The sequence below is a fragment of the Littorina saxatilis genome, linkage group LG17, assembly GCF_037325665.1.
Source record: "Littorina saxatilis isolate snail1 linkage group LG17, US_GU_Lsax_2.0, whole genome shotgun sequence".
NCBI lineage: Eukaryota > Metazoa > Mollusca > Gastropoda > Littorinimorpha > Littorinidae > Littorina > Littorina saxatilis.
This window is the reverse complement of record NC_090261.1, coordinates 20,676,885-20,700,014: the sequence shown is the minus strand read 5'-3', so window position 1 is coordinate 20,700,014 and position 23,130 is coordinate 20,676,885. Positions and strand designations below refer to the sequence as shown.

General features: G+C 43.2%; 2 protein-coding genes across 2 annotated transcripts; both read left to right on the top strand.

The window, feature by feature from the left end:
- Positions 1 to 482: 482 nt before the first annotated feature.
- On the top strand, positions 483 to 2,412 carry LOC138953525 (N,N-dimethyltransferase OxyT-like). Its single transcript, XM_070325359.1, has one exon. It carries the CDS (start codon positions 716 to 718, stop codon positions 1,985 to 1,987), a length of 1,272 nt encoding a protein of 423 aa, XP_070181460.1. The 5' UTR covers positions 483 to 715; the 3' UTR covers positions 1,988 to 2,412.
- A 1,520-nt stretch (positions 2,413 to 3,932) lies between these two features.
- Positions 3,933 to 11,839, top strand: LOC138953845 (beclin 1-associated autophagy-related key regulator-like). Its single transcript, XM_070325805.1, has 9 exons — positions 3,933 to 4,145; positions 4,292 to 4,354; positions 5,724 to 5,766; positions 6,920 to 7,001; positions 8,875 to 9,133; positions 9,590 to 9,759; positions 10,295 to 10,451; positions 10,907 to 11,077; positions 11,365 to 11,839. Exons 1-9 carry the CDS (start codon positions 3,961 to 3,963, stop codon positions 11,669 to 11,671), a joined length of 1,437 nt encoding a protein of 478 aa, XP_070181906.1. The 5' UTR covers positions 3,933 to 3,960; the 3' UTR covers positions 11,672 to 11,839.
- Positions 11,840 to 23,130: the final 11,291 nt, after the last annotated feature.

Below are 23,130 nucleotides of genomic sequence, written 5' to 3'. Positions count from 1 at the left end.
TATATATACACGCATGCAAAAACACTTTAACTGGGGCAAATAGACGAGTTCCCGAAATAAACTCCGGAAATAAGGCTCTCGTTTGGTCGTGTATGTGTTGTGAAATAGTGAATACTCTTGCATTTAGTGAGTCAAACTTTCTCACGTGACATTATAGCGAAAAACCTGGGCTAAGAGCAATCATCCAGAAAATGGTCAACCATGTGTATATGACTAGCAGATTTACATCAGTGAGCAGTGTGTGTGTGTACTGTGTGTGTGTGTGTGTGTGTGTGTGTGTGTGTGTGTGTGTGTGTGTGTGTGTGTGTGTGTGTCCGCGTGCGTGCGTGCATGCGTGCGCACGAATGTGTGCGTGTTATCAACACAAAAAGAGTAGTCTCGGGGGACACTTTCCTTTTTCTCTGAGACTATTTTCAAACGAAGTGGGGAAAAAAGGTAATATGACGTCATCGAAAATGCGTCACACCTCAGTGACACCAAATTCCTCTTCACCGTCACGCATGGCGACGGGAGGATGTAGACCCTTGGACGATGTTTAGACTAGTGCAACACATAACCTGCAAACCTGTATACAACTTCTTCAGTTCTTTTGAATGAGACAGACATCGACCTAAAACGAACAACAACAAAGGAGGATAAATCTCCTCAGGCAGAATAGCAACGAACCTTGAATGACTTCATCCCGCTTCTGAGATTCAAGTTGATTGACTCGAATATGGAAGGGAATCCGAATTTACGCTCGGATCCACACTCGGACTTCGTGTTAGGGTTGATGTACGAAGCTAGAAAGTTTAAGATCTTGATCACGGCTATAAACGTTGGGGTCTTCGACGATCTCGAGAATATCGGCAAAGGGGACTGGGTTTCCGACAGAACACTGGCGCACTACCGCAGCTACGACGTCGACAATACCAAACGGTTCCTCAACACGCTGGCTGCCATGAAAGTCTTAGACAGAGGCTCCAGTCCCAACGCTTCGGGCGAAGACAAAGCGTATCGCAACACCATCAGCACCAGACGTTATCTTCTCCGAGCCGGCCAGAACAGCCTGATTCCTTTACTTCACGCCGAGGAGACCCTGATACCTCTCTACATGAAGAACCTGCCTTATGTGCTGAAGTTCGGATCCGTAGAGCAATTCCCGCGGCTGCTGTGGCGAGGTGGGTACCCTCAGGATGACGCCTTCTTGACTCTCCCGGACTTCGCCGTCAGCGCCAGGCTGGAGTACAACAACAACCCAACGCACAACCACTCCAAGCTGCAGCCACACATACAGCCAGGCGCACCAGGCACCACTGACCTACCCCTGGGAGCCAAGACGGTGTGCAACCATCAGTCCAAGAGCATGCTGCAGCTGGGCAGAGAGCTGTTCATCGCCGCCTGGGACGCTCAGCAGGAGCAGTGCCTGGCTGCGCTGCTGGAGGCCCACAACCTCCGAGGCTTCGACACCATCGTGGAGCTAGGAGGCGGGTCGGGGCGTCTGGCGTGGAAGATCTCCCAGGCCCACCCGCACGTCCACGTGTACGTGTTCGACTCGCCCCGCATCATGGAGTCCATGGACAAGCCGTTCACCATCGGTCAGAACGTCAAATACCTCTCAGGGGACTTCTTCTGCGACCTCCTTCCCGAAGCGGACTGCTACATCGTGTCTCACGTTCTCCGCGAGTACGATGACGAGAGAGTCGACCTCCTTCTGGGACGCATCCACGACCACCTAAATCATGGCGGCACCCTGTTGATCATGGAGAAGGTTCTTAACGACACCAAGCGCGCACCCGTCAACACAATCCTGGACGACTTGCTGGCAGCCACCATCTCCAAAGGCCGCGAGAGAACGGAGTATGAGTTTGCACAGCTCCTGAAAAGGAACGGTCTCGACTACCTTCAGATCAAGCGTATATTAGGCGTCAACACCTTCGATGTCTTGATTGCTAAGCGACCTTGCGAACCACTCAGAGAAAAGCCTACAGGTGGGAGGAAGAACTGAAGCGGTACTCATTAGTGTTATACTGGCAAGTCACTCAGTTGGCCTTCTTAAAAAAGAAAACATAGTGGGCATGGTTGAAGTTACTAAATAAGCTTATTGTTTGAAGCTATACATAGATACTTGACTTGAAGAAAACTCCAACGTGATGTGGTAAATCTAAAACAAGACTACTCGGAAGGACATGTATACATTTTGTTTAGTTTGTTGGCTTGGTAAGACTTAGTGCTCTTGAAAGACGCTTTTGTCAGGCCGTGGTTTGGAACCCAGATTACGAACAGATACTGCAAGTTTAACGACTAAATGTCAGTCAGTCCGAAGCCAGTCTACTTACCGTATCCAACTGTTTTCTTTCAGTTTTAAAATCTGTCACAGCAGCATGTTTTAACTTTAAGTTGACACAAAAGATTAATAATGATAATAATTTACATTTATGAAGCAATTCATGTTTGAGCGTGTGCCAGCGTTTGTTCACTGTACCCTAGCGGTCACGAATGGAACTCAATTGTTCCCTTTGCAGGGAATAAAATCCGAAAATGACCCAACACACACACACACACACACACACACACAAACAAACACACACATACACACACACACAGACACACACACGCATGTACACACACACACACACACACACAAACACACACACACACAAACACACACACACACACACACACACCAGCGTGGCAACACCCACCCTCAACCTCACCACTACCTGGATCAATCTGACACCCTCGCCGGCAGACACACCCATACATGCACTCTGGCTCTGGCACCTTGCACGTCCTAGGACTGGCATTTGTTCCGTTGTGGTCACGCGGATGATGTCTTGTTCTACCAGAGTGCAGCTGAACGTCTTGAGCCTGCTTTACATCCAACTCTGAGAACGTGAATCTGAAGACAGAAGAAAAACAGAATTAATACATGTTCACGCTAGCAATACAATGAGGCTCATTCTCAGCCTCTCTTCTAAACTATCCACACAACAACAAAATAATTAAAATAAAATAAACACAATGGTTTACCTTTATTATATGAAGTCTTAGACCGAGGCTGAGGTCAGCTTGCACTTGCAGATGATAATAAGATGTCCGCCTGGCTTCACACCAGTAGTTGTTCCGTCGTGATCACGATTTCCTTTTCTACCAGAGTGCAGCTGAACGTCTTGAGCCTGCTATATACATCAAACTTTCACAACATTAATCTGAAGACAGAAGAAAAACAGAATTACTGCATGTTCACGCTGGCAGTTCATTGAGATCCATACTCAGCCTCTCTTCTAAACTATCCTAAGGCACGCCTGACTTCACACCAGTACTTGTTCCGTTGTAATCACGATGTCTTTTTCTACCAGAGTGCAGCTGAACGTCTTGAGCCTGCTTTACATCAAACTTTGAGAACATTATTCTCTCTCTCTCTCTCTCTCTCTCTCTCTCTCTCTCTCTCTCTCTCTCTCTCTCTCTCTCTGTCTCTCTCTCAGTCTTTCTCTCTCACACACACACACGGCACACACACACGCGCACGTACACACTTACACACTTACACACACACACACACACACACACACACACACACACACAACCTAAGTAAAATTTTAAAAAAATGTCCTGATTAAACGACATCGGGGTAGAATTATTTGTTGGTAAGGTTCATGTCGTTCAGCGTTTCGTCTGCATTTTTCGCACGGACACATGGGAGACAACTGGCGTAATAGACGTATCTCGAAAACTATGCGTTACTCTCCCTTATTTTTCGTCTGCAAAGCTTGGAAAATTCAAAAGAAGCAAAACCATTGTTAACAACGCTTCCCTGTTTTCTTTATTCAATTTCAGTCAGAGTTTCAGCTGTTTTAAAGATAAAATATGCTTCAAATCAAAGAATACAACACCAAAAACGATTTCTTGTGTTGTTTTGTTTTGACTCGGTCCCATCATACACCGGAAGTAAACAAACCCTTCCATTCGATCACTGGAATGGACGACGAGCGATACGAAAGTGATGAACCTTTTACGGATTCTTTAGTTGATTCCATATTTGGAGATGGCATTGCAGTGGCTGTAGAACGTTGTCCGTTGTGTTTACGATCGAGGCGCCCATTCTACTGCAAAGATTGCGTCAACGCTGGCAATTTCTCGAGAAATTCGAACAAATCGGAGAGGTATTATATTACATTCTTTGTTGACAGTTCTGTGACCTCGATTGTGTAGCCTTGAGAATTTCATTTGATGAGCCTGCGCTGTAAGTCGACCAAAGTGAAAAGTGTGTATGAAAAAGTTGTAACCGTTTTATTCCTCTGCGTTTCAGGTACTCGGACTTAGAACAGAAGTTGGTGTCATTATCATCGAAGCGTACCAAGTTCGTTGACCAGTAAGTCACAATGAAGTTGCCTTTTTTCACGCTGATAGTGTCATTTGCTATTTTTAAACTCTTTGTCAGGGACGTTGTGGGTCGTGCGCATTTCTTTTCGGGCTGTTATTATGTATTCGTGTCCAGTGCAAGAACCCCCTTCACTAATGGTGAGTAAGAAAAGGAGTATGTTGCAAAGGGAGGGGCAGATATACTTGTCATTGTTGGCTGTATCTATTCTGAGTGTTTCCTGAAGTTTCCACAGTGCTCAACATAACATTATTTACTTTATTATCTGTGTAATACACTACTATACTTAATTTTTAACAAACCAAGAGTTATTCCTTTCAAACTTGATCAGACAATACCTGAAAATCCCTAATTTTATCACTTGTATGCATGCCTTCAACGTCAAAGTGACCCAGCCAAAACATAAACAGGAACAGGGAGTGTACTTACAAACAGCAGTATGAATTCACAGGGAATGGCATTTTGCCAGACCTATTATCCTAAATGCACTCATGTGTGTTTTTTTGATTTCACATCAAGGCATAATCATTGATCAATAATTCATGTGCATGCACACGTACATCATTACATGTATCAATCAATCAATGACGCTTATATCGCGCATATTCCGTGGGTACAGTTCTAGGCGCTCTGCAGTGATGCCATGTGAGATGAAATTTTATACGGCCAGTAGATTGCAGCCATGTCGGCGCATATTTACCTTTCACGGCCTTATTCCAAGTCACACGGGTATGGTAGACAATTATTAACTGTGCCTAAGCAATTTTGCCAGGAAAGACCCTTTTGTCAATCGTGGGATCTTTAACGTGCACACCCAATGTAGTATACACGGGGGGTGGTTCGGACACCGAAGAGAGTCTGCACACAAAGTTGACTCTGTGAAATAAATTTCCGCCGAACCTGGGATCGAACTCGCGCTGACAGCGGCCAACTGAATGTTATTCATTCTGTTGTTAGGTCAGTTGCACCCACATTCAAAACTTTATATAGGGCCAGATGTGTTGGCTGATAAGAATGGTTCTTTCATAAGATCTTCTACATTTCAAAAGTATCATACAGTTGACTGGTTAGGGGTCAGAGAAAAAAGTATGCGAAGAAAGAGACAAAAAAATGCGTCAACGATTGAAGACTAAGGCACGAGAACAACACTGAATTAGTGCATGTAAACATAAATTACCTTGGACTTGGAGGGTAATCTGCAATGTACATCTGTGCAAATAGTATACTTCATGTATTACTAATTTACTCTCTGTATTTTGATTGTTCCGGGCATTTTTTCTCATCTCTGCTCATGCACTGATTGGATGGATTTGTTGTATTTGTTACATCAAGGTATCAATGTCGGCTGTTGTTGTTTCAGGGTTGGACAGAAGATAGCAGCTAAGGAAGTTTCAGCAGCAAAGGTCAGTATGTGTTTATTTGTGTGATTGTGAGTATGTGTGTTGAAAACACCAGCTAAAATGTCACAATTCTGATGGGAGTTCAGTCTGTGATGGCTTTTTACAGTGTAATGATGAACAAATAGGTGAGAGATTAACTTCAAAAGAATTTGCTTTTCTGTGACATTTAGGTGAGGTTCCTAACTGATGCTTGCTTCTTTCCTTCTCTTGTGCTGATCTTAATAGCTGAAAAAACAAGTTGTTTGTTTCCAATGACCTGGCTAAAAAAAAAAATGGGTAGGGCAATGAAAAAAAGTTGGTCAGGTAGGAAAAAATAGGATTGGTCCGGGAACTGGAGACTTTGAATTGTTTATGCCTTGCGCATATCTTGCACTTGTTATTCACATCATATATGTGACTGTGATTTCCACTTTATGTGAAAAGATGGCATGAGCTTCTTCAAGTTCTTGTGGTAGTCAAGACGGTCTGAATTGTTTTCACAGCAGACCTGTTTACCCTTACGATTTTGGCGTAATTTATTACGATTTTCTGCAAAAAATACGCCATTCCGCTATCCGTGTCAAGACTACGATTTTCATAAATAAAAAAATGTAAAAAAAAAAATTTTATTTTTATTTTTTTTATTTTTTTTTAATCAATTCACATGTTTGGCATTGTTTTTTCAATGGCAAAATGGGGTGAAAAAGCACAGGACTGACCAGAGATCATGTCTGTCTGATAAGACGCTGGAGAGCCTTATTCTAGTGGTGAAGTCTCGCCCTCACTCATTCGGCAAGCGCAAGTACAGTAGAGAAGCGCTTGACACACTGAAAAAGGCCTACTACGAGCAAAAGAAAAAGAATCAGTGATGCATGTGCTTTTGATGTGATCTTCGTTGAAATTATGATGACTACAAAAACTGACTGATGTGTTTTGTTTGTGAATGATGGATATATGTGCATGATTGCGTTTCGCAGACACAGTTGTCATATGCGTTGTAACTGGCGACGAATGCTTGATAATTACTATTTTTGTGCCAGGATTACTATTTTTGGGGCTGGGCATTACTCCAAAACACTTATGGGGGTAAACAGGTCTGTCACAGTCACACAGTAAAGAAAGCTGTAACTGCAGGCCAAGGAAAGGTTTTATTTTTAAAATTCTTCTTGTTTTTCAGCGAGATGAAATAGAGGATTTGAAAATCAGGATCCGCTTGTTAAAGTGGTCTATCAAAGAAGCTACCAGGAAGAAGGAAATAGGTGAGTATATATATGTATATTATATATGGTTATTTATATAAAATGTATATTGCTGATATTGTATAGACTGCTGTTTTTGTCCGCCTCTCAACAATCTTTAGACTAGAATTGAACTTTTATTATTTTGTAAATCTCAGGCATGTCTACCGTTACGGGGGGGCCGTATTTGTTCCGGAAAATGGTTAAAATGAGCATGGTGTTCCGGAAATATGATTTTCTGTTTTGCGTTCTGGAAAATTAAAAAACAAAGAAAATATGTGTTTCGTGAAGAGGAAGAACGGGAGAGAGAGCAAGTCGAGCGCTAGCCTAGAAACGTGAATACCGGAAGTCTCAGAGCATTGCAGGAGCCTGGTCTATTTCGAATGATCGAAGAATCATCACGCATGCGCTGTGGCCGATTTCCACACACAATGATAGAGATCAAATTGCGTCGAAACGACAGCAAAGCAGTGGAGATATTTCTTCTACAAGTTGAGTTTCAAAGACATTTCCAAAATAATACTCTGAAAAATGGCCGTATATCAAGCCAGGGAAGAAAGGAGAAATGTTCGCATTTTGTGATGTGTGTGCAAGCGAATTATATTATAATGTAAATAAAGGTCGTTTTTTGAGTCACTTGAGAAAAAGTGACTCTATGTAATCGGTCAGTGTTAGTCTGTCCGGCCGGCCATCCGGCCGGCCGTCCGTAGACACCACCTTAACGTTGGACTTTTCTCGGAAACTATCAAAGCGATCGGGCTCATATTTTGTTTAGTCGTGACCTCCAATGACCTCTACACTTTAACGATGGTTTCGTTGACCTTTGACCTTTTTCAAGGTCACAGGTCAGCGTCAAAGGAAAAATTAGACATTTTATATCTTTGACAAAGTTCATCGGATGTGATTGAAACTTTGTAGGATTATTCTTTACATCAAAGTATTTACATCTGTAGCCTTTTACGAACGTTATCAGAAAAACAAGGGAGATAACTAGCCTTTTCTGTTCGGCAACACACAACTTAACGTTGGGCTTTTCTCGGAAACTATAAAAGTGACCGGGCTCAAATTTTATGTGAACGTGACTCATTGTGTTGTGAATAGCAATTTCTTCCTGTCCATCTGATGCCTCATATAATATTCAGAACTGCGAAAGTGACTCGATCGAGCGTTTGCTCTTCTTGTTGTTAATATTTGCTGCTTATGTGTTCCTGATTTTCATGACTTGGTTTCCTGAAAAGGTGATTAGGCCTAAAAAAAAAAATAGGTGTGGTTGCGGTAACCCGACCTACCCTATTTTTAGGGGCCGACCCTATAACTTTTTATTACATATGTCAACAACAACAACAACAACAAAAACAGTGCAGAAAATGCAATGAAAGCGAAAGCGCTGGAGTCGCACACTTATTTCCCTGTCAAGTAGGTTTAATTTGTACACATTAGAAAAAAAAGTTTTAAAACAAATAAAGTGATTGCCTACCTTCCTACCCTATTTTTTTTGGCTGTTACCTTAACCACACCTATTTTTGGGGGGGGGGGGGGGGGGCCTTAGGGGGTAGGCATGCCTGAAATCTGTTTTTAAAGATTCCTTTTTCTTTACAGACTGCAATTGAATTGCTTGTGTGGATAATTTAATATAAACATCCTCAGGGTAGTACAGTGGAACCCCCCTTTTAAGACCTCAACAAATCTGAGAAAATCCGGTCTTAAAAAGGGGGGGAGTCTTAAAGGCTTAAAAGGAGGGGGGGATTACAGTGGTTATGAAAATAAATCTTAAGAAATTGGGATCTTAAAAGGATTGGTGTCTTAAATCGGTTTTTTTTAAAAGGGGGGTTCCACTGTAGATTTCTTGTTTCTCTTGCTGTAAGTTGGTGAATTCATCATTCTGTTTTCCCAGCTGAAAACTTCTACACCAAGCAGCGCGAGAATAACAAGCAGAATGCCAGGAAGCTGCAGAAATCGCATGCCTCCATACCCAAGACGCGAGTCAGGTACAACGAGTCCTTGGAGCAGAGCCAGAAGAAAGTGAAGGCGCTGGAAGAGAGGAACCTGGCATTGAGAGACGAGCGCTGTCGCGTGGTGGATGAGCTGACCGACTTCATCTTCCCTGTGGTGGAGTTGACCGCGCTGGGCAACACCAGCTACAGTCTGTGCTTGTGAGTTTTCTAAAAAAGCTTTGATGCTTGATGAATCTTCAGTATTTGGACTCTTGTTTTCTTCTTTTTTTTTGATAGGCTCCAGTAGTATTGAGTAGATTTTGAGATTCAGACCCAGAATGTCTATGTTATTTGGTCAGTTTCAGACTATGTTACAGACCTTCCATCAACCCCCTTAGAAACCACTTTTTATCCTTGAACGCATTTTGGACTGCCACTGCTGTATGCCCAAGACATAGCAGTGCGCTTCTTCTGGAACCCGGCCAGTTTTCAGGGAATTTTTTTCCATCAGCTGTTCTCAAGCCGGAGAATTAATATTACAATAATTTATTGTTGAACAGAACTCGAAGACCATATAAGGTGAAAGCGTAAACATAGGACTATGGTGATGTCTTTTATTTCTTCTGAAAAAATTCATTATGGTGTGATGTTCACAAAACTTTGCATTGACTTCAGGGAGACGTCAAGCCTGTTCATGAGCACAGCACGACAGTTGTCTGAGGCGTGTCAGCTGGCCTACATGAGCGGTCAGTGGGTGCACACAGATCGCTACGGCAACACGCTCATCAAGATCGTGGAGTCTACGTTGCCAGGCAACGGAGTTTACTCTGCTGGAGTGACCAGTGGTGAGTTGGGTGTGTGGCGTTGCTTTGTGCTGATGTTGTTATCATTGTTGTTGTTCGGGTGATGGACATGATGCAGACTATGTGAGTGGGGTGTTTGGTCTCTGTTTAGAGTCATTATCGGTGACTTTATTTATATATAGTCATTCATGCTTAGCACGGGCAAGATACATGTTCTTCCGGGTAAACTCTCATGTGTTTTTTTAGTGTTTTTATTTGGTGGTGTCTTTCTTGTAGCTGTTCTAACCCGGTATGACAGAATATTCAGAGTAGGGTGGGAAACCAGAAAGAAAGTTATTCAGTCAAACCTGTCTATAACGACCACCCAGGGGACCAACTAAAAATGGTTGTTATAGGCGTAATGGGCAGGTCGTCATTATCAAGAGGTGGTCACCAGTGCAGGTTTGACTATGTACTGTACATCAAAACATCAGTCTTTTTTTGTTGTACCTCTGGTACCGGTAGTCTCATCTGGAGATGTTGAACGAGTCTGATTCTGTCTTCATTAAAATGATGTTATCTTTTCTTCCACTTTCAGATTCCCAGGAGTTGGCTAGCTTTGCTGAAGACCGTCAGCACTTTGCATCCACCAACCCCAGATGGAAGATCATCTCCGGATTATGCCACACCGCACAGCTCGAGCAGATTCTGTCCTGTGTCCTCTACGTCATTTTGCCACGCAAGCTTGCCTACAGGTAAGGCTTTCATCACACGGGTGCCAAATGCCATAGAACCCCCCTTTTAAGACACCCAAATTTAAAGTTACTGAACTTGTCACGTTCAGGTGCACGGAGCCCCTAGGGCTTTCAGTAGTGTCTCAGAGAGCTGTCTGTTTGAAGAAATACCAAGTTTCATTGATTTTCATGCAAGGAGTCAAAAACTGCAACATTGTTACGAATTAATTTTGGTCTGTCACGAGGCACGAACAAGTCGCCCTCGACCAGGCTCACATCAGGTCCCGCACATGAACTAATTACGTCAAAAGCCTATATGAAAGTCTTAGTCTGGGCGAGAGGGAGAATTCTTTCTATTTTGGGTACTTTACCATTGGGGATAGCTACAAACTAGTTTCAAAAGCCAGCGCCACTACCATTACCAACAAGGTATCTAGCACAAAGAGATAAACTTGTATGGTTATTGTGTTTTGCAGCACGTTTGGGTTCAAGGACTTCAATGAGAAGCAGCTGAACCAGGCAGTGGGCCAACTGAACCACAACATGCTACACCTGTGTTTCTCTCAAGGGGTCCCCCCCTCCAGGATGATCTCGCGACACACTATGCACAACCTGCTGCTGTTGCTGCGCTCAGAACACCTGGGAAGGTGAGTGTGCTTTTCCTCCTGAGACTGTTTGGGTCCTGTGATGTATGAGTTCAGATGGAATATAAAAAAAAAGCTGGCAGCTACAGTGGACCCACCCCTTCGTCCATTGAAGCCCCCCCCCCCCCCCCCCCCCCTTTTAAGATCCTGCTTTTACAGATTTTCTGTTCATTTGATGTTGTTCAAATGTTGATTATTCAATATCCTTTTACACAGTACTCTTCCGTACCATTTTATTAAAATCATTTCATTCTTATTTGTCCTGACACATCACAGCATTATCATTGCAGAGAGCAGCCTTTTGATGACAACGAACGCATGGTGGAAGCCGTCAACGACGGCTGTGAGAGCGAAGAGGACAGCGATGAAGACGAAATGGAGCCCCCTCAGGACTGGGACTTTGTCTTCAGGGGCGACCTCCCCGAAATGCAGGTTCCAGTCCATGCCAGCGTTTCCTGGTCTTACAACCCGGCTACCTACGCTGGTCACATGTTATCCGGGACTCAATCGACGGCCAGCGATCTGGTGACATCTGCTGCTGCTTCTGTGGCGTCGTTTTGGAGAACCGCCACTGGTGGTCGTACTGGAAACAGTTGATGTCGGCCTTAGTTTAGGGGTTCTGTTTTTTGTAGGTGTTGTAGGTAGCTTTTCGTTTCAACGCATTTTCTCTTCTGTGTGTGTGTGAATGAATGATTCAGAGTGTGTGTGAATGAATGATTCAAAGAGAGAGTGTGTGTATATGTGTGGTACACATGTGCATGTGTGTGTGTGACGAATGGAATTCGTGTATCGACTCCCTCTCTCATATTAATCGAGACTTCACTAGTTGCGTACACAAAACGAGGTTAAATGACCGAGACTACGTCATGACGACACTGTATACATATGACGTCAACGCTCGCGCCATTAGTCCAAAACTAGTGCAGCGTACAAGAAAAGAATTTGTTTATCTTCATGGAAAGAAATTTAAAGAAGAGAGCAAAAGGAAACAGCGTGCATTGGTATTAATTCGTGAATATGAACTGTACATATATTCAGTTGAGGTTGCTAGGATGCAATGCTCTGACCGTTTCATTGACTCCAAGATGGCAGCAATCAACGAAGCCACTTAGATTGCACTAGCATATGTTTCACCTTCCGTGGACGGATTTCCACATTTTTGCGATCTCCAAAGGTCCACTAACCGCAGGTAAAACACGCTAATACATTTTAACATTATTGATTCACAGGAAAACACAGGTATTGTTCATTTTCCATGTGTTTGTGTCAGTCTGTGAACTCTTGTTTCTGTGTTTGTTTTAGAGAAACAAATTGAATGATATCGATGGAAATCATACTTGATAATAACAGATATTGCACGTGTGTGTTGCAGAAGGTGCAAGTGTACAGGGGTGTACAATGCTTGTGTAAATGATGTCGTGTGAACACTGTGGGAAGGGCAACGTCAGCGGTAACCACGGAAGGAACCACCAACGTCCCCAAGTGTCACCCAGATCGAGTTTATCATGATGAGTAGACTGCTTTATATTTTGTGAACATTAACACACCATCACGTCTTCATTTGTGTAAACCGAAATACATTTTCAACGAGAAGAAGTACGTTCCGCTCTTCGATGCTAAACGTCGACGCAACAAGAAGAAGAAAGACAATGTTGTTACGTGTGTGTGAAATCACACCAGAGAAATCATAATCTATAAAACTTTCATTTGAAGGTTCTAAGAGAAAGGGATTGATGTCTGCAAGAATGATCACGTGCATGTTTTTGAAAGTACAGAATTATTAAATTTCTTATTACTTCTTTGCACTTGTCTCTGTTAAACACTGATCAGCCCTAGAACGAGAAGCAGACGTCACAATGGGGGCTCGAGTCACGGGATATTGAATCAACGTTTTACTTTCGATCCAGCCGTTCCAAATTTTTCTCGTTTCAAAATTGCTGTAGGTTTCCTGCATGTCGATTTGTATTGTATATATGTTCGTACTTCATCGCCATCGTCTTTTATTTATTTACCTTTAGTTATATTACTTATCACAGATCTATAACTCAACGTGTGCCCTATCACACGGTAAAATAAAAACTGGAAGTGTTGTCAGCTGAAACGACACGTTAAAAAATCAATATTTAGCGAGACCACTTTTGATTTGTTAGCTCCCAATTTTATTTGTGGTGTTCCAATTCATCAGTGTGATAGTATTCTTGCACGTACTATCGGAACCATCATTCCCCTTAGTTTGTTCTAAATTACGCGGGAGGTTGGTGGGAGTCAGGTACCTAAGAGGTAAGGATTTAATACCTGTATTTCCCTGTGAAGCCCTATATAATCGACTTGTGGATATCAGTCGTATTTACTTGCTGTAGAAGTGGCTGTAAATTAATCTACACAGTAAATGATGCGAATTGACAGTTGATTTGATACATCTTGTATATTCAACGTTCGATCGAGTGAAAGATTGATCTTTTCGCCAGAAAGAGTCAAATAAAGTTTACAGTGTAAGTTCTCGTTGGTAGATAGAAGTAAACTGACTCACGATAGAACGTGGAAACATAACTCTTTGGGTGGTTGTGTGGAAACGTAACGTAACATACGTTGAAGAATTATTTCAAAGTACAGTAGAAGTAGAGCTAAACTAGGACTTGCATTTTGTGCACGAAGGCGCCGCCCGACTGTTTCTTTTTGTAATTTGATCCGAAATTTAGTAGCTCGACGGTGTTTGAGCAACATACATTTTGTACGTTTTGGAATAATACGCGAGGTGACTTATGAGTGACGACAGTTCCTCAGCTCATAATTTTAGAAAGTCCACCATCGCAGCCCAGTTGGCACGGAAACAGCCGGCCGACAAATCTCTCCCCATAGTGACCGCAAATAAGAAGGGAAGAAAAAACCTTACTGCCGGTAACGATCGGGAAGAGGTGATAGATTCGTTACCAGTCCCTGCTGACGAAGAAGAGAGTGTTCATCTCTCTCTTCAAGTTGACAGCAACCGTAACGAAGAAGAGGTTGATCCACAGGCGTGCACGGACGTGTCACCTGTAAATATGTCTCAGTCCACAAGTGTAGATCCGCTAGAGTTGACTAGACAGCTATTGGCCGAAGGACAGTTGTTGGGGTTAGAAGGAGCCGAGTTGCGTGCATTTGTTCTTGATCAGAAAGAGAAGCAACAAACTCTTGATCGCGAAGAACGAGAACGTGATGCTGAACGACAAGAACGTGACGCTGAACGACTACGGCTAGAACGTGACGCTGAACGACAATTCCAACTGGAACAGTTGAAAATCCAGAACGCCAACCAAGAGGGCAACAGGAACAACAACTCGCCAGGACGTATTCGCGAAGATGATGGTTTCAAGCCCAAGATTCCTTTTCTAGACGACCGTGATGACATCGAGAGCTGGTTCCATCAGTTCGAGCATTATGCTCGAGACTGTAACCTGAGTGATGCAGCAAAAGCTTCACGTGTAGTGTACTTTCTGAAGGGTAAGGCGAGAGTCATCTTCTCAAAGCTGAACGAGGAAGACGCTAATGACTACGACACTCTCAAACACGCTTTGTATGAGGGCTTCCAACTCACTAGCGAAGATTATAGAAAGAAGTTTCGCCAAACCAAGAAAAGCGCCACTGACACGTATAAAGAGCACATCACGAAGCTAGAACGGTATCTAGACAAGTGGGTGGAATTAGCAGAATGCGACCAAGATGTAAAAGATCTCAAAGATTTGTTGGTCCGTGAGCAGGTGTTGGACACCCTTCCTCCTGACCTCGCCGTTCACATTAGGGATAGAGACCCTAAGAGCGCCAAAGAGATTGGGATGATAGCCAACACATATCAACAATCTAGATCGAACGTCAAAACTTCATCGACGTACGTCAAGCCTGAAAAACGTCGTTCTCCCCAAGAAGAAACAAGAATAGCTGCTCCATCAACAAAACCCGCAAATCAAACTCTAAAGGCAAAGTTGAGTGACGCCGAGAGAGAGAAACTGCGAGCATCTGGATGTTGTTTCATTTGTAAATTGCAAGGGCATGTCTCTCGTTTTTGTCCAAACAAAAGAGACACAGCAGGTGCAGTTTCATCGAAGAAAGATACACTTGAGACACCGATCCTCTTAGAAAAACTTTGCGGAAATTGCAAGGAAAAGAAATGTGCCGAAGTGGTACCAGTGAAGCTGAATGGAACAATTGTCAACGCTTTGAGAGACACTGGATGTACTGGTATCATTGTCAGCAAAAAGTTTGTGCCAAAGAAGGCATATTCAGCGAAAATGAAGGAGACTACTCTGGCAGAGAAAGACTCCAAGAAGATGTACCACACCGCCGTGGTGCACATCGATTCACCCTACTTTGACTCCGAGACAGAAGTAACAGTGATGGACGACCCAATTTACCCTGTCCTCATAGGTAAATGGTATGGACTAGGTAAAGAGAAGAAATTGACTCCCACATATCCTGTTCGAGACCCAGCATGGTACCCTGGGACAGCAGCTGCTGTTACCACGAGAGCACAAGCGACAGAGGACGCCCAGAAACCAAGCTGCAGCCACAAACAGGGAGTCAAGGAAGAAGAAAGACTGTATTCGCCAGCTGATCTGAAGAGAGAACAGGCAAGTGACCCTTCGTTGAAGACCATCAGGCAATTTGCCAACTCTCCAGAAGGGATCAATGGGATACGGTATTCATACAAGAAAGAAATCCTGTATAGAACAACGAAAGATCGCCACGGAAACGACCGTTCACTAGTAATCGTTCCGAAGAAACTCAGGAACAAAGTTCTTTCATTTGGTCACGATCACCCCATGGCAGGACACTTAGGTCAAAGAAAAACATCTGACAGAATTAGAGCAGAATTCTGGTGGCCAGGGTGTGCAGGAGACATTCGTAGGTATTGCTTGTCCTGTGACACATGCCAAAGAACTGCGCCGAAAAGTCAGACAAAGAAAGTCCCTCTGGGAAGGATGCCACCCATCAGTTCAGTTTTCAAGAGAGTTGCGGTGGATATCATCGGCCCGGTCAAACCTATGTCGGAGAGCAAGAAACAATACATCTTGGTATCTGTTGACTACGCTACCCGATACCCCGAAGCCGTAGCCCTGAAAAACATCCAAGCAGACACCGTAGCTGAAGCTCTCTGGGAGATGTGGACTAGATTGGGAATCCCAGATGAAGTGATAACGGACCAAGGCACACAGTTCACCAGCCACCTGATGAAAGAAGTGAACGACTTTCTCAGCATCAAACACCATATGACTGCACCGTTTCACCCTCAAGCGAATGGTTTGGTCGAAAGGTTCAACTCCACACTGAAGAGCATGCTGAAAAAGTTAGCGATCGATCAACCGAGGGAATGGGACACGTTTATCCCCGCCCTCCTGTTCGCATACAGAGAAGCCCCACAAGAAAGCATGGGATTTTCGCCGTTTGAGCTGCTGTATGGGAGATCTGTCAAAGGACCCATGCAAGTGCTGCGCCAAACATGGACCGAAGAAGAAATCTCAGGGGAGCAGAAGACTACAGCGGAATATGTAGTCAACCTCAGGAACAGAATAGAAGAAACGTGCAACGTGGCACGTGAGAACCTGAAGAAAGCGGCCAGCAAGCAAGCCCATTTCTTCAACAAGAAAACGAAACCAAGGACGCTAGAAGTCGGAAAACGGGTTCTACTTCTACGCCCTGTGAAGAACAACAAGCTGGAACTTACATGGTCAGGTCCCTACAAGGTTGTGGAAAAGTTGAATGAATTCGACTACAAGATCCAAGTTGGCAGAAGAACACGAATCTACCACATCAACCTCATCAAGGAGTACCAAGAACGGGAATTGAGTTCCGCCACTCCCAATCCCAGTTCATCTGCCCAAGCGAGTGTTCCTGCTTCAAACGAAGAAGAAAGTGATGAAGAAGACGGAGGAGAAGAGGTCGTGGCTGTTGTCATGGAAGAGGACAACACGATGGACGATGACATTTTCAAGTATGACACTCAGAAGATGTTACCCCTCCTAGAAACTCAAAGAACCGAAAATGTGAAGAACATCCATTTCGACGAGAAATTGGACGAGGCAAAGGTCAAAGAGGCGAAGATGATCTGTGAAGAATTTGAAGAGTTCCTAACAGATGTTCCAAAGACGACGAACCTGGAAAAATGTTCCATTGAAGTGACAGAGAAGAAACCAGTCTTTGTGAAACCCAGACCCATACCTCACGCCATGGTAGAAACTGTCGAAAAGGAAATTGAAGAAATGCTGAAGTTGCATGTCATCGAACCTGCAAACTCTCCATACAACTCTCCCATCGTCCTGATAAAGAAGAAGGACGGAAAGTACCGTTTCTGTTCTGATCTGAGAGCTCTGAACAACGTGGTAGTGTTCGACGCTGAACCCATCACCGATGTCGACCATCTGTTTCAAAGTTTAGGAAAGGCGAAATACTTTTCAAAGCTTGACTTGACGAAAGGATATTGGGCGATCCCAATAGAGGAGGAGGATAGAGACAAGACGGCATTCACAACTTCAGCGGGCCAATTTCGTTGGGCCAACATGCCATTTGGATTGAAAACAGCGACAGGGGTGTTTAACCGCATGATGAGGAAGCTACTCAATCCAATCAGAAGAAAAGACGTCCACCACTTCATGGACGACGTGCTTATAGCAACTGAAACCTGGGAAGAGCACATGTCAGCTCTGAAGGCAGTACTACAGAGGCTACAAGAAGCCAATTTGGCAGCAAAACCCTCCAAGTGCTACATAGGCTACACAGAGTTGCCGTACCTCGGACACGAAGTGGGAGGTGGAAAAAGGTGGCCAGAAAGCGACAAGATCAAGAAGATTCAAGACGCTCTCCCACCCACCACGAAGAAGGAACTACGGTCGTTCCTAGGACTCTGCAACTTCTACAGATCCTACATCGAGTCATACGCGAACATAGCTGTTCCGTTAACCGACCTGACAAAGAAGTTTAACCCAGACAAGCTTGTCTGGAACGACGAAGCGAGAAGGAGTTTTGAGACACTCAAAGAGAAAATCTCACAGAAACCTGTGCTGTGTATGCCAGACCACAGCAAACCTTTCGTGTTAAGGACGGACGCCTCCGACAAAGGAATGGGTGCTGTTCTCATGCAAGAGCACGAAGAGACTCTACGACCTGTTGCGTACCAAAGCAAGAAGTTCAACGGAGCAGAAAGTAGGTACGCCACCGTAGAAAAAGAATGCCTAGCTACAGTTTGGGGAGTGGGAAAGTTCGAACGGTATCTGTACGGGAAACACTTCACCATTGAGACAGACCATCGCCCACTCAAACATCTCCAACGACAACCGAACAACCCTCGTCTGATGAGATGGGCCCTCCAACTGCAGCCATACGAGTTCACCGTACGTGTTATCCCCGGGAAGGACAACCACGGTGCAGATTATATGAGCAGAGCGTCGTACGATGAATAATTATCTACTTGCGATAGGATAAGTATCTTGATCCATGGGGTTATGTGACGAATGGAATTCGTGTATCGACTCCCTCTCTCATATTAATCGAGACTTCACTAGTTGCGTACACAAAACGAGGTTAAATGACCGAGACTACGTCATGACGACACTGTATACATATGACGTCAACGCTCGCGCCATTAGTCCAAAACTAGTGCAGCGTACAAGAAAAGAATTTGTTTATCTTCATGGAAAGAAATTTAAAGAAGAGAGCAAAAGGAAACAGCGTGCATTGGTATTAATTCGTGAATATGAACTGTACATATATTCAGTTGAGGTTGCTAGGATGCAATGCTCTGACCGTTTCATTGACTCCAAGATGGCAGCAATCAACGAAGCCACTTAGATTGCACTAGCATATGTTTCACCTTCCGTGGACGGATTTCCACATTTTTGCGATCTCCAAAGGTCCACTAACCGCAGGTAAAACACGCTAATACATTTTAACATTATTGATTCACAGGAAAACACAGGTATTGTTCATTTTCCATGTGTTTGTGTCAGTCTGTGAACTCTTGTTTCTGTGTTTGTTTTAGAGAAACAAATTGAATGATATCGATGGAAATCATACTTGATAATAACAGATATTGCACGTGTGTGTTGCAGAAGGTGCAAGTGTACAGGGGTGTACAATGCTTGTGTAAATGATGTCGTGTGAACACTGTGGGAAGGGCAACGTCAGCGGTAACCACGGAAGGAACCACCAACGTCCCCAAGTGTCACCCAGATCGAGTTTATCATGATGAGTAGACTGCTTTATATTTTGTGAACATTAACACACCATCACGTCTTCATTTGTGTAAACCGAAATACATTTTCAACGAGAAGAAGTACGTTCCGCTCTTCGATGCTAAACGTCGACGCAACAAGAAGAAGAAAGACAATGTTGTTACGTGTGTGTGAAATCACACCAGAGAAATCATAATCTATAAAACTTTCATTTGAAGGTTCTAAGAGAAAGGGATTGATGTCTGCAAGAATGATCACGTGCATGTTTTTGAAAGTACAGAATTATTAAATTTCTTATTACTTCTTTGCACTTGTCTCTGTTAAACACTGATCAGCCCTAGAACGAGAAGCAGACGTCACAGTGTGTTTCCGAGATTTGTTTGATGTATTCTATAATAATGTTTTTGGTTCAATGTTGTTGTTTTTTTCCCCAAGTTGTTGTTTAGATATTGAAAACTTTGTTGCAGAATTTAAAAAAATCCTTTATTCTTTGCTATTGGCTTTGTTTCTTTTGCGTTGTTGCTTAGGCTGAGTTCTTGCTTATTCATTATGGTGCCTTAACAATCATTTGTAAGAGGTTTTGTGTTCATGCCTGCTTTGTCAGTGACTGCAGATATATGAATGAAAATTGCATTAACCGTATCTTTCAGTGAAAAATTGTCCCAACTCAGCTGACACATTTTGTCAAAGTGAACGTCTTTATCACTTTGATTTGTGGTGGAAAAACATTTATGATGCACAATTCATATGGTACTTATGACTATCTCGCCCAACATTTTCTTGTTGTTTTAGTGATTACGGATGTAGTGAAGCCTGTTTTATGGGTTGATTTTTAATAGGTTGATAATTTTTGTACGTAGATCAATTGCAATTGTATACTGTACACATGTATGTATCCCTGTTTACACCGCCATTCAGAGAGACCATGCATGCAGGTGGGATTGCTTTTACATTGATGTGGTGTGATTTGAAATATTCATTCAATCTCGTGTTAGCAGTTGTTTTCAGCATCACAGATCTTTCCAGTTATTTACATGGGATAAGAGCATCTTTGGTTTAAACATATTGACAGGGTGACGCAGTAGTCCCCCTTTGCCACAGGCAGTTGCTCAGCATCAATGGAGTTGTCTCCCTGCCAAAACGTGAGCTATTTATTTGGTAGGTTGGAAGACAGCACACCAGTGAGATGTGGAGTAGCTGTTTGTGATGGCGTCTGGCTGCGGTTGTCACCGGGTATGCTCTTGGGAACCTTTTCGCACCCATGGCAGTTTGGATTTAGCTCTAAAATTCTCAACCCTGTTTGACGGGCCTTTGACTCCAAGGGTGACTCTTGTGCCTTGTTGTGCACTCGGTTACAATAAGCTAAAAATCAGCATGGCTGTTTCCTGTACAGAGTCAATTTGTTGTTGCACTAATGTCATAAGGATCACCGGCGTCAATACGCAAAATAAATTCATCCCAAAATTGCCACTCTGCACAGACAGCAGTTGGGCTGTTGATTGTTGGTATGTGTCTACGTCAAAGGGTGCTCTTATTCCAGGTCAAAACCCTGGACACACTTGTGGCGGTGAACATGACTGTACACAGGAAAGGTGTTATCATTGACCTGTTGACTTTTGTCATTTTAAGTGTTTCTGAATTGGATGTGACCCCCCGCGGGTTAGGGGGAAGAATTTACCCGATGCTCCCCAGCATGTCGTAAGAGGCGACTAACGGATTCTGTTTCTCCTTTTACCCTTGTTAAGTGTTTCTTGTATAGAATATAGTCCATGTTTGTAAAGATTTTAGTCAAGCAGTATGTAAGAAATGTTAAGTCCTTTGTACTGGAAACTTGCATTCTCCCAGTAAGGTCATATATTGTACTACGTTGCAAGCCCCTGGAGCAATTTTTTGATTAGTGCTTTTGTGAACAAGAAACAATTAACAAGTGGCTCTATCCCATCTCCCCCCCTTTCCCTGTCGCGATATAACCTTCGTGGTTGAAAACGACGTTAAACACCAAATAAAGAAAGAAATTGGATGTGCATGTCACCATTTATGATGGGTTTATACTTTTAACTGTTTGCTTTTGGTATGTTGTGTTGTTGTGCATGTGTGTGTGTGTCCCACTGCTTTTGTCAGTTGATGTTGTCACTGAAAAAGCTGTGTACAAAATGAAGGGGGTATCTCAAAGCTGTAACATTGTTTATCAGTTCAAGTTCTCCTGGTGTTTCCTTAGATTCTTGTTAATGTACACTGAACCGATTGCTCTTCAGTATGACATTGTTATTAGTTTATTTGTGTGGATTCATTCACTTCTGTGTTAATAACACAACCTCAAAAACAAAAACAAAATTTGTAATTTATGTACATACTGGTTATTCTGGCAATTTTGTTCAGTTTTGTATATCTTGTAAATACTATACCAGCTAAAGTGAGATTGTTTAGACTTTCTTGTACATTGTAATAATTCTGCTCTTTGGCATCACGCGCTGATAGCCTAGGCAACCTTCGATGCCCACAATGCAATATGTAACTATAGAAACGAGCGGGAAAATGCGAGAGGATGGGAATACAGGTGGGAAACTGTGAATGTGTACATACACTCAGATGAGAGAAAAAAAATGGGATTTCAATTTTGATTGTGCTTTCAGGTGAACTTGTTACGTGATTTGTTCCCCCTGTTTAATCATTGCCATTGGAGAGGTAAAAAAAATGTCCCTGTGATTTTCGTTGGGAAATGCTTGAAGGTACAAGAAATGTTCCCTAATGGGATTCATGTGTATCATTAACAGACCTGTGCACACTCAAAACGCTCATCAGTAGTAAACAAACCAAATTTCAGTAGTTTTTAAAATGTTTCAGTAGTAAGCTGTAACGATAGTTCAAGACATAATTCTGCTCACAAAGCACACAAACTATATTTTACGATCTCCAGGTTGTATTGAGAATAACTGGACTTCAAGCACTGTTGTGCCGTTTTCTTCTTCTTTGGTGACAGAGCTAGTGTCTCCTCTTCACTATCTTTTGTTTGTTTGTTTGCTTAACGCCATGTCCACCACGAAGGGTTATATCAGGGCGGTGCTGCTTTGACATTTAACGTGCGCCACACACAAGACAGAAGTCGCAGCACAGGCTTCATGTCTTACACAGTCACATTATTCTGACACTGGACCAACCAGTCCTAGCACTAAACACATAATGCCAGACGCCAGGCGGAGCAGCCACTAGATTGCCAATTTTAAAGTCTTAGCTATGACCCGGCCGGGGTTCGAACCCACGACCTCCCGCTCACTGGGCGGACGCCTTACCATTTGGCCTCTGTGATGCGGTCTCTTCACTATCTGAATCTCGCACTCTTTTTTTCTTTTTCATGTTTCACTTTAATCACAAGTTGCCACGCAGACGCTGGACGAAGAACACGCGCGCTTCCGGTAAATCGGAAAACGTCTTTTCAGCACAACGGCCAACTAATTGGTCAAAACATTTTAAAACAGAAAAAAAACCATCGGAATTTCGGAATTTTAATTACAAATCCGTAGTACCGTATTCTGCATATAAAAATCGGAGAAATTACGGAGAAACCGTAGTTGTGCACAGGTCTGCATAAACCATTGTGAACAGAATTCTTATCTTACTTTACTGTTTCCCGTAGATTGGTTTCTGCTGTCTTTCTGACCCACAAAATGTGCTTGATATTGCAGATGACAAAAGTACTGTCATAGAATCTGTGGTAGATTCTTCTGCATTCATGGGCTTCGACTCCAAACATATACTAGTAGGCACGAGTGGGCTTTTACGTGTATGGACATTTCCCCCCGCCATTTAGGCAGTCATACTCGAATTCCAGGAGATGCATGCAAGTTGTTTTCATGT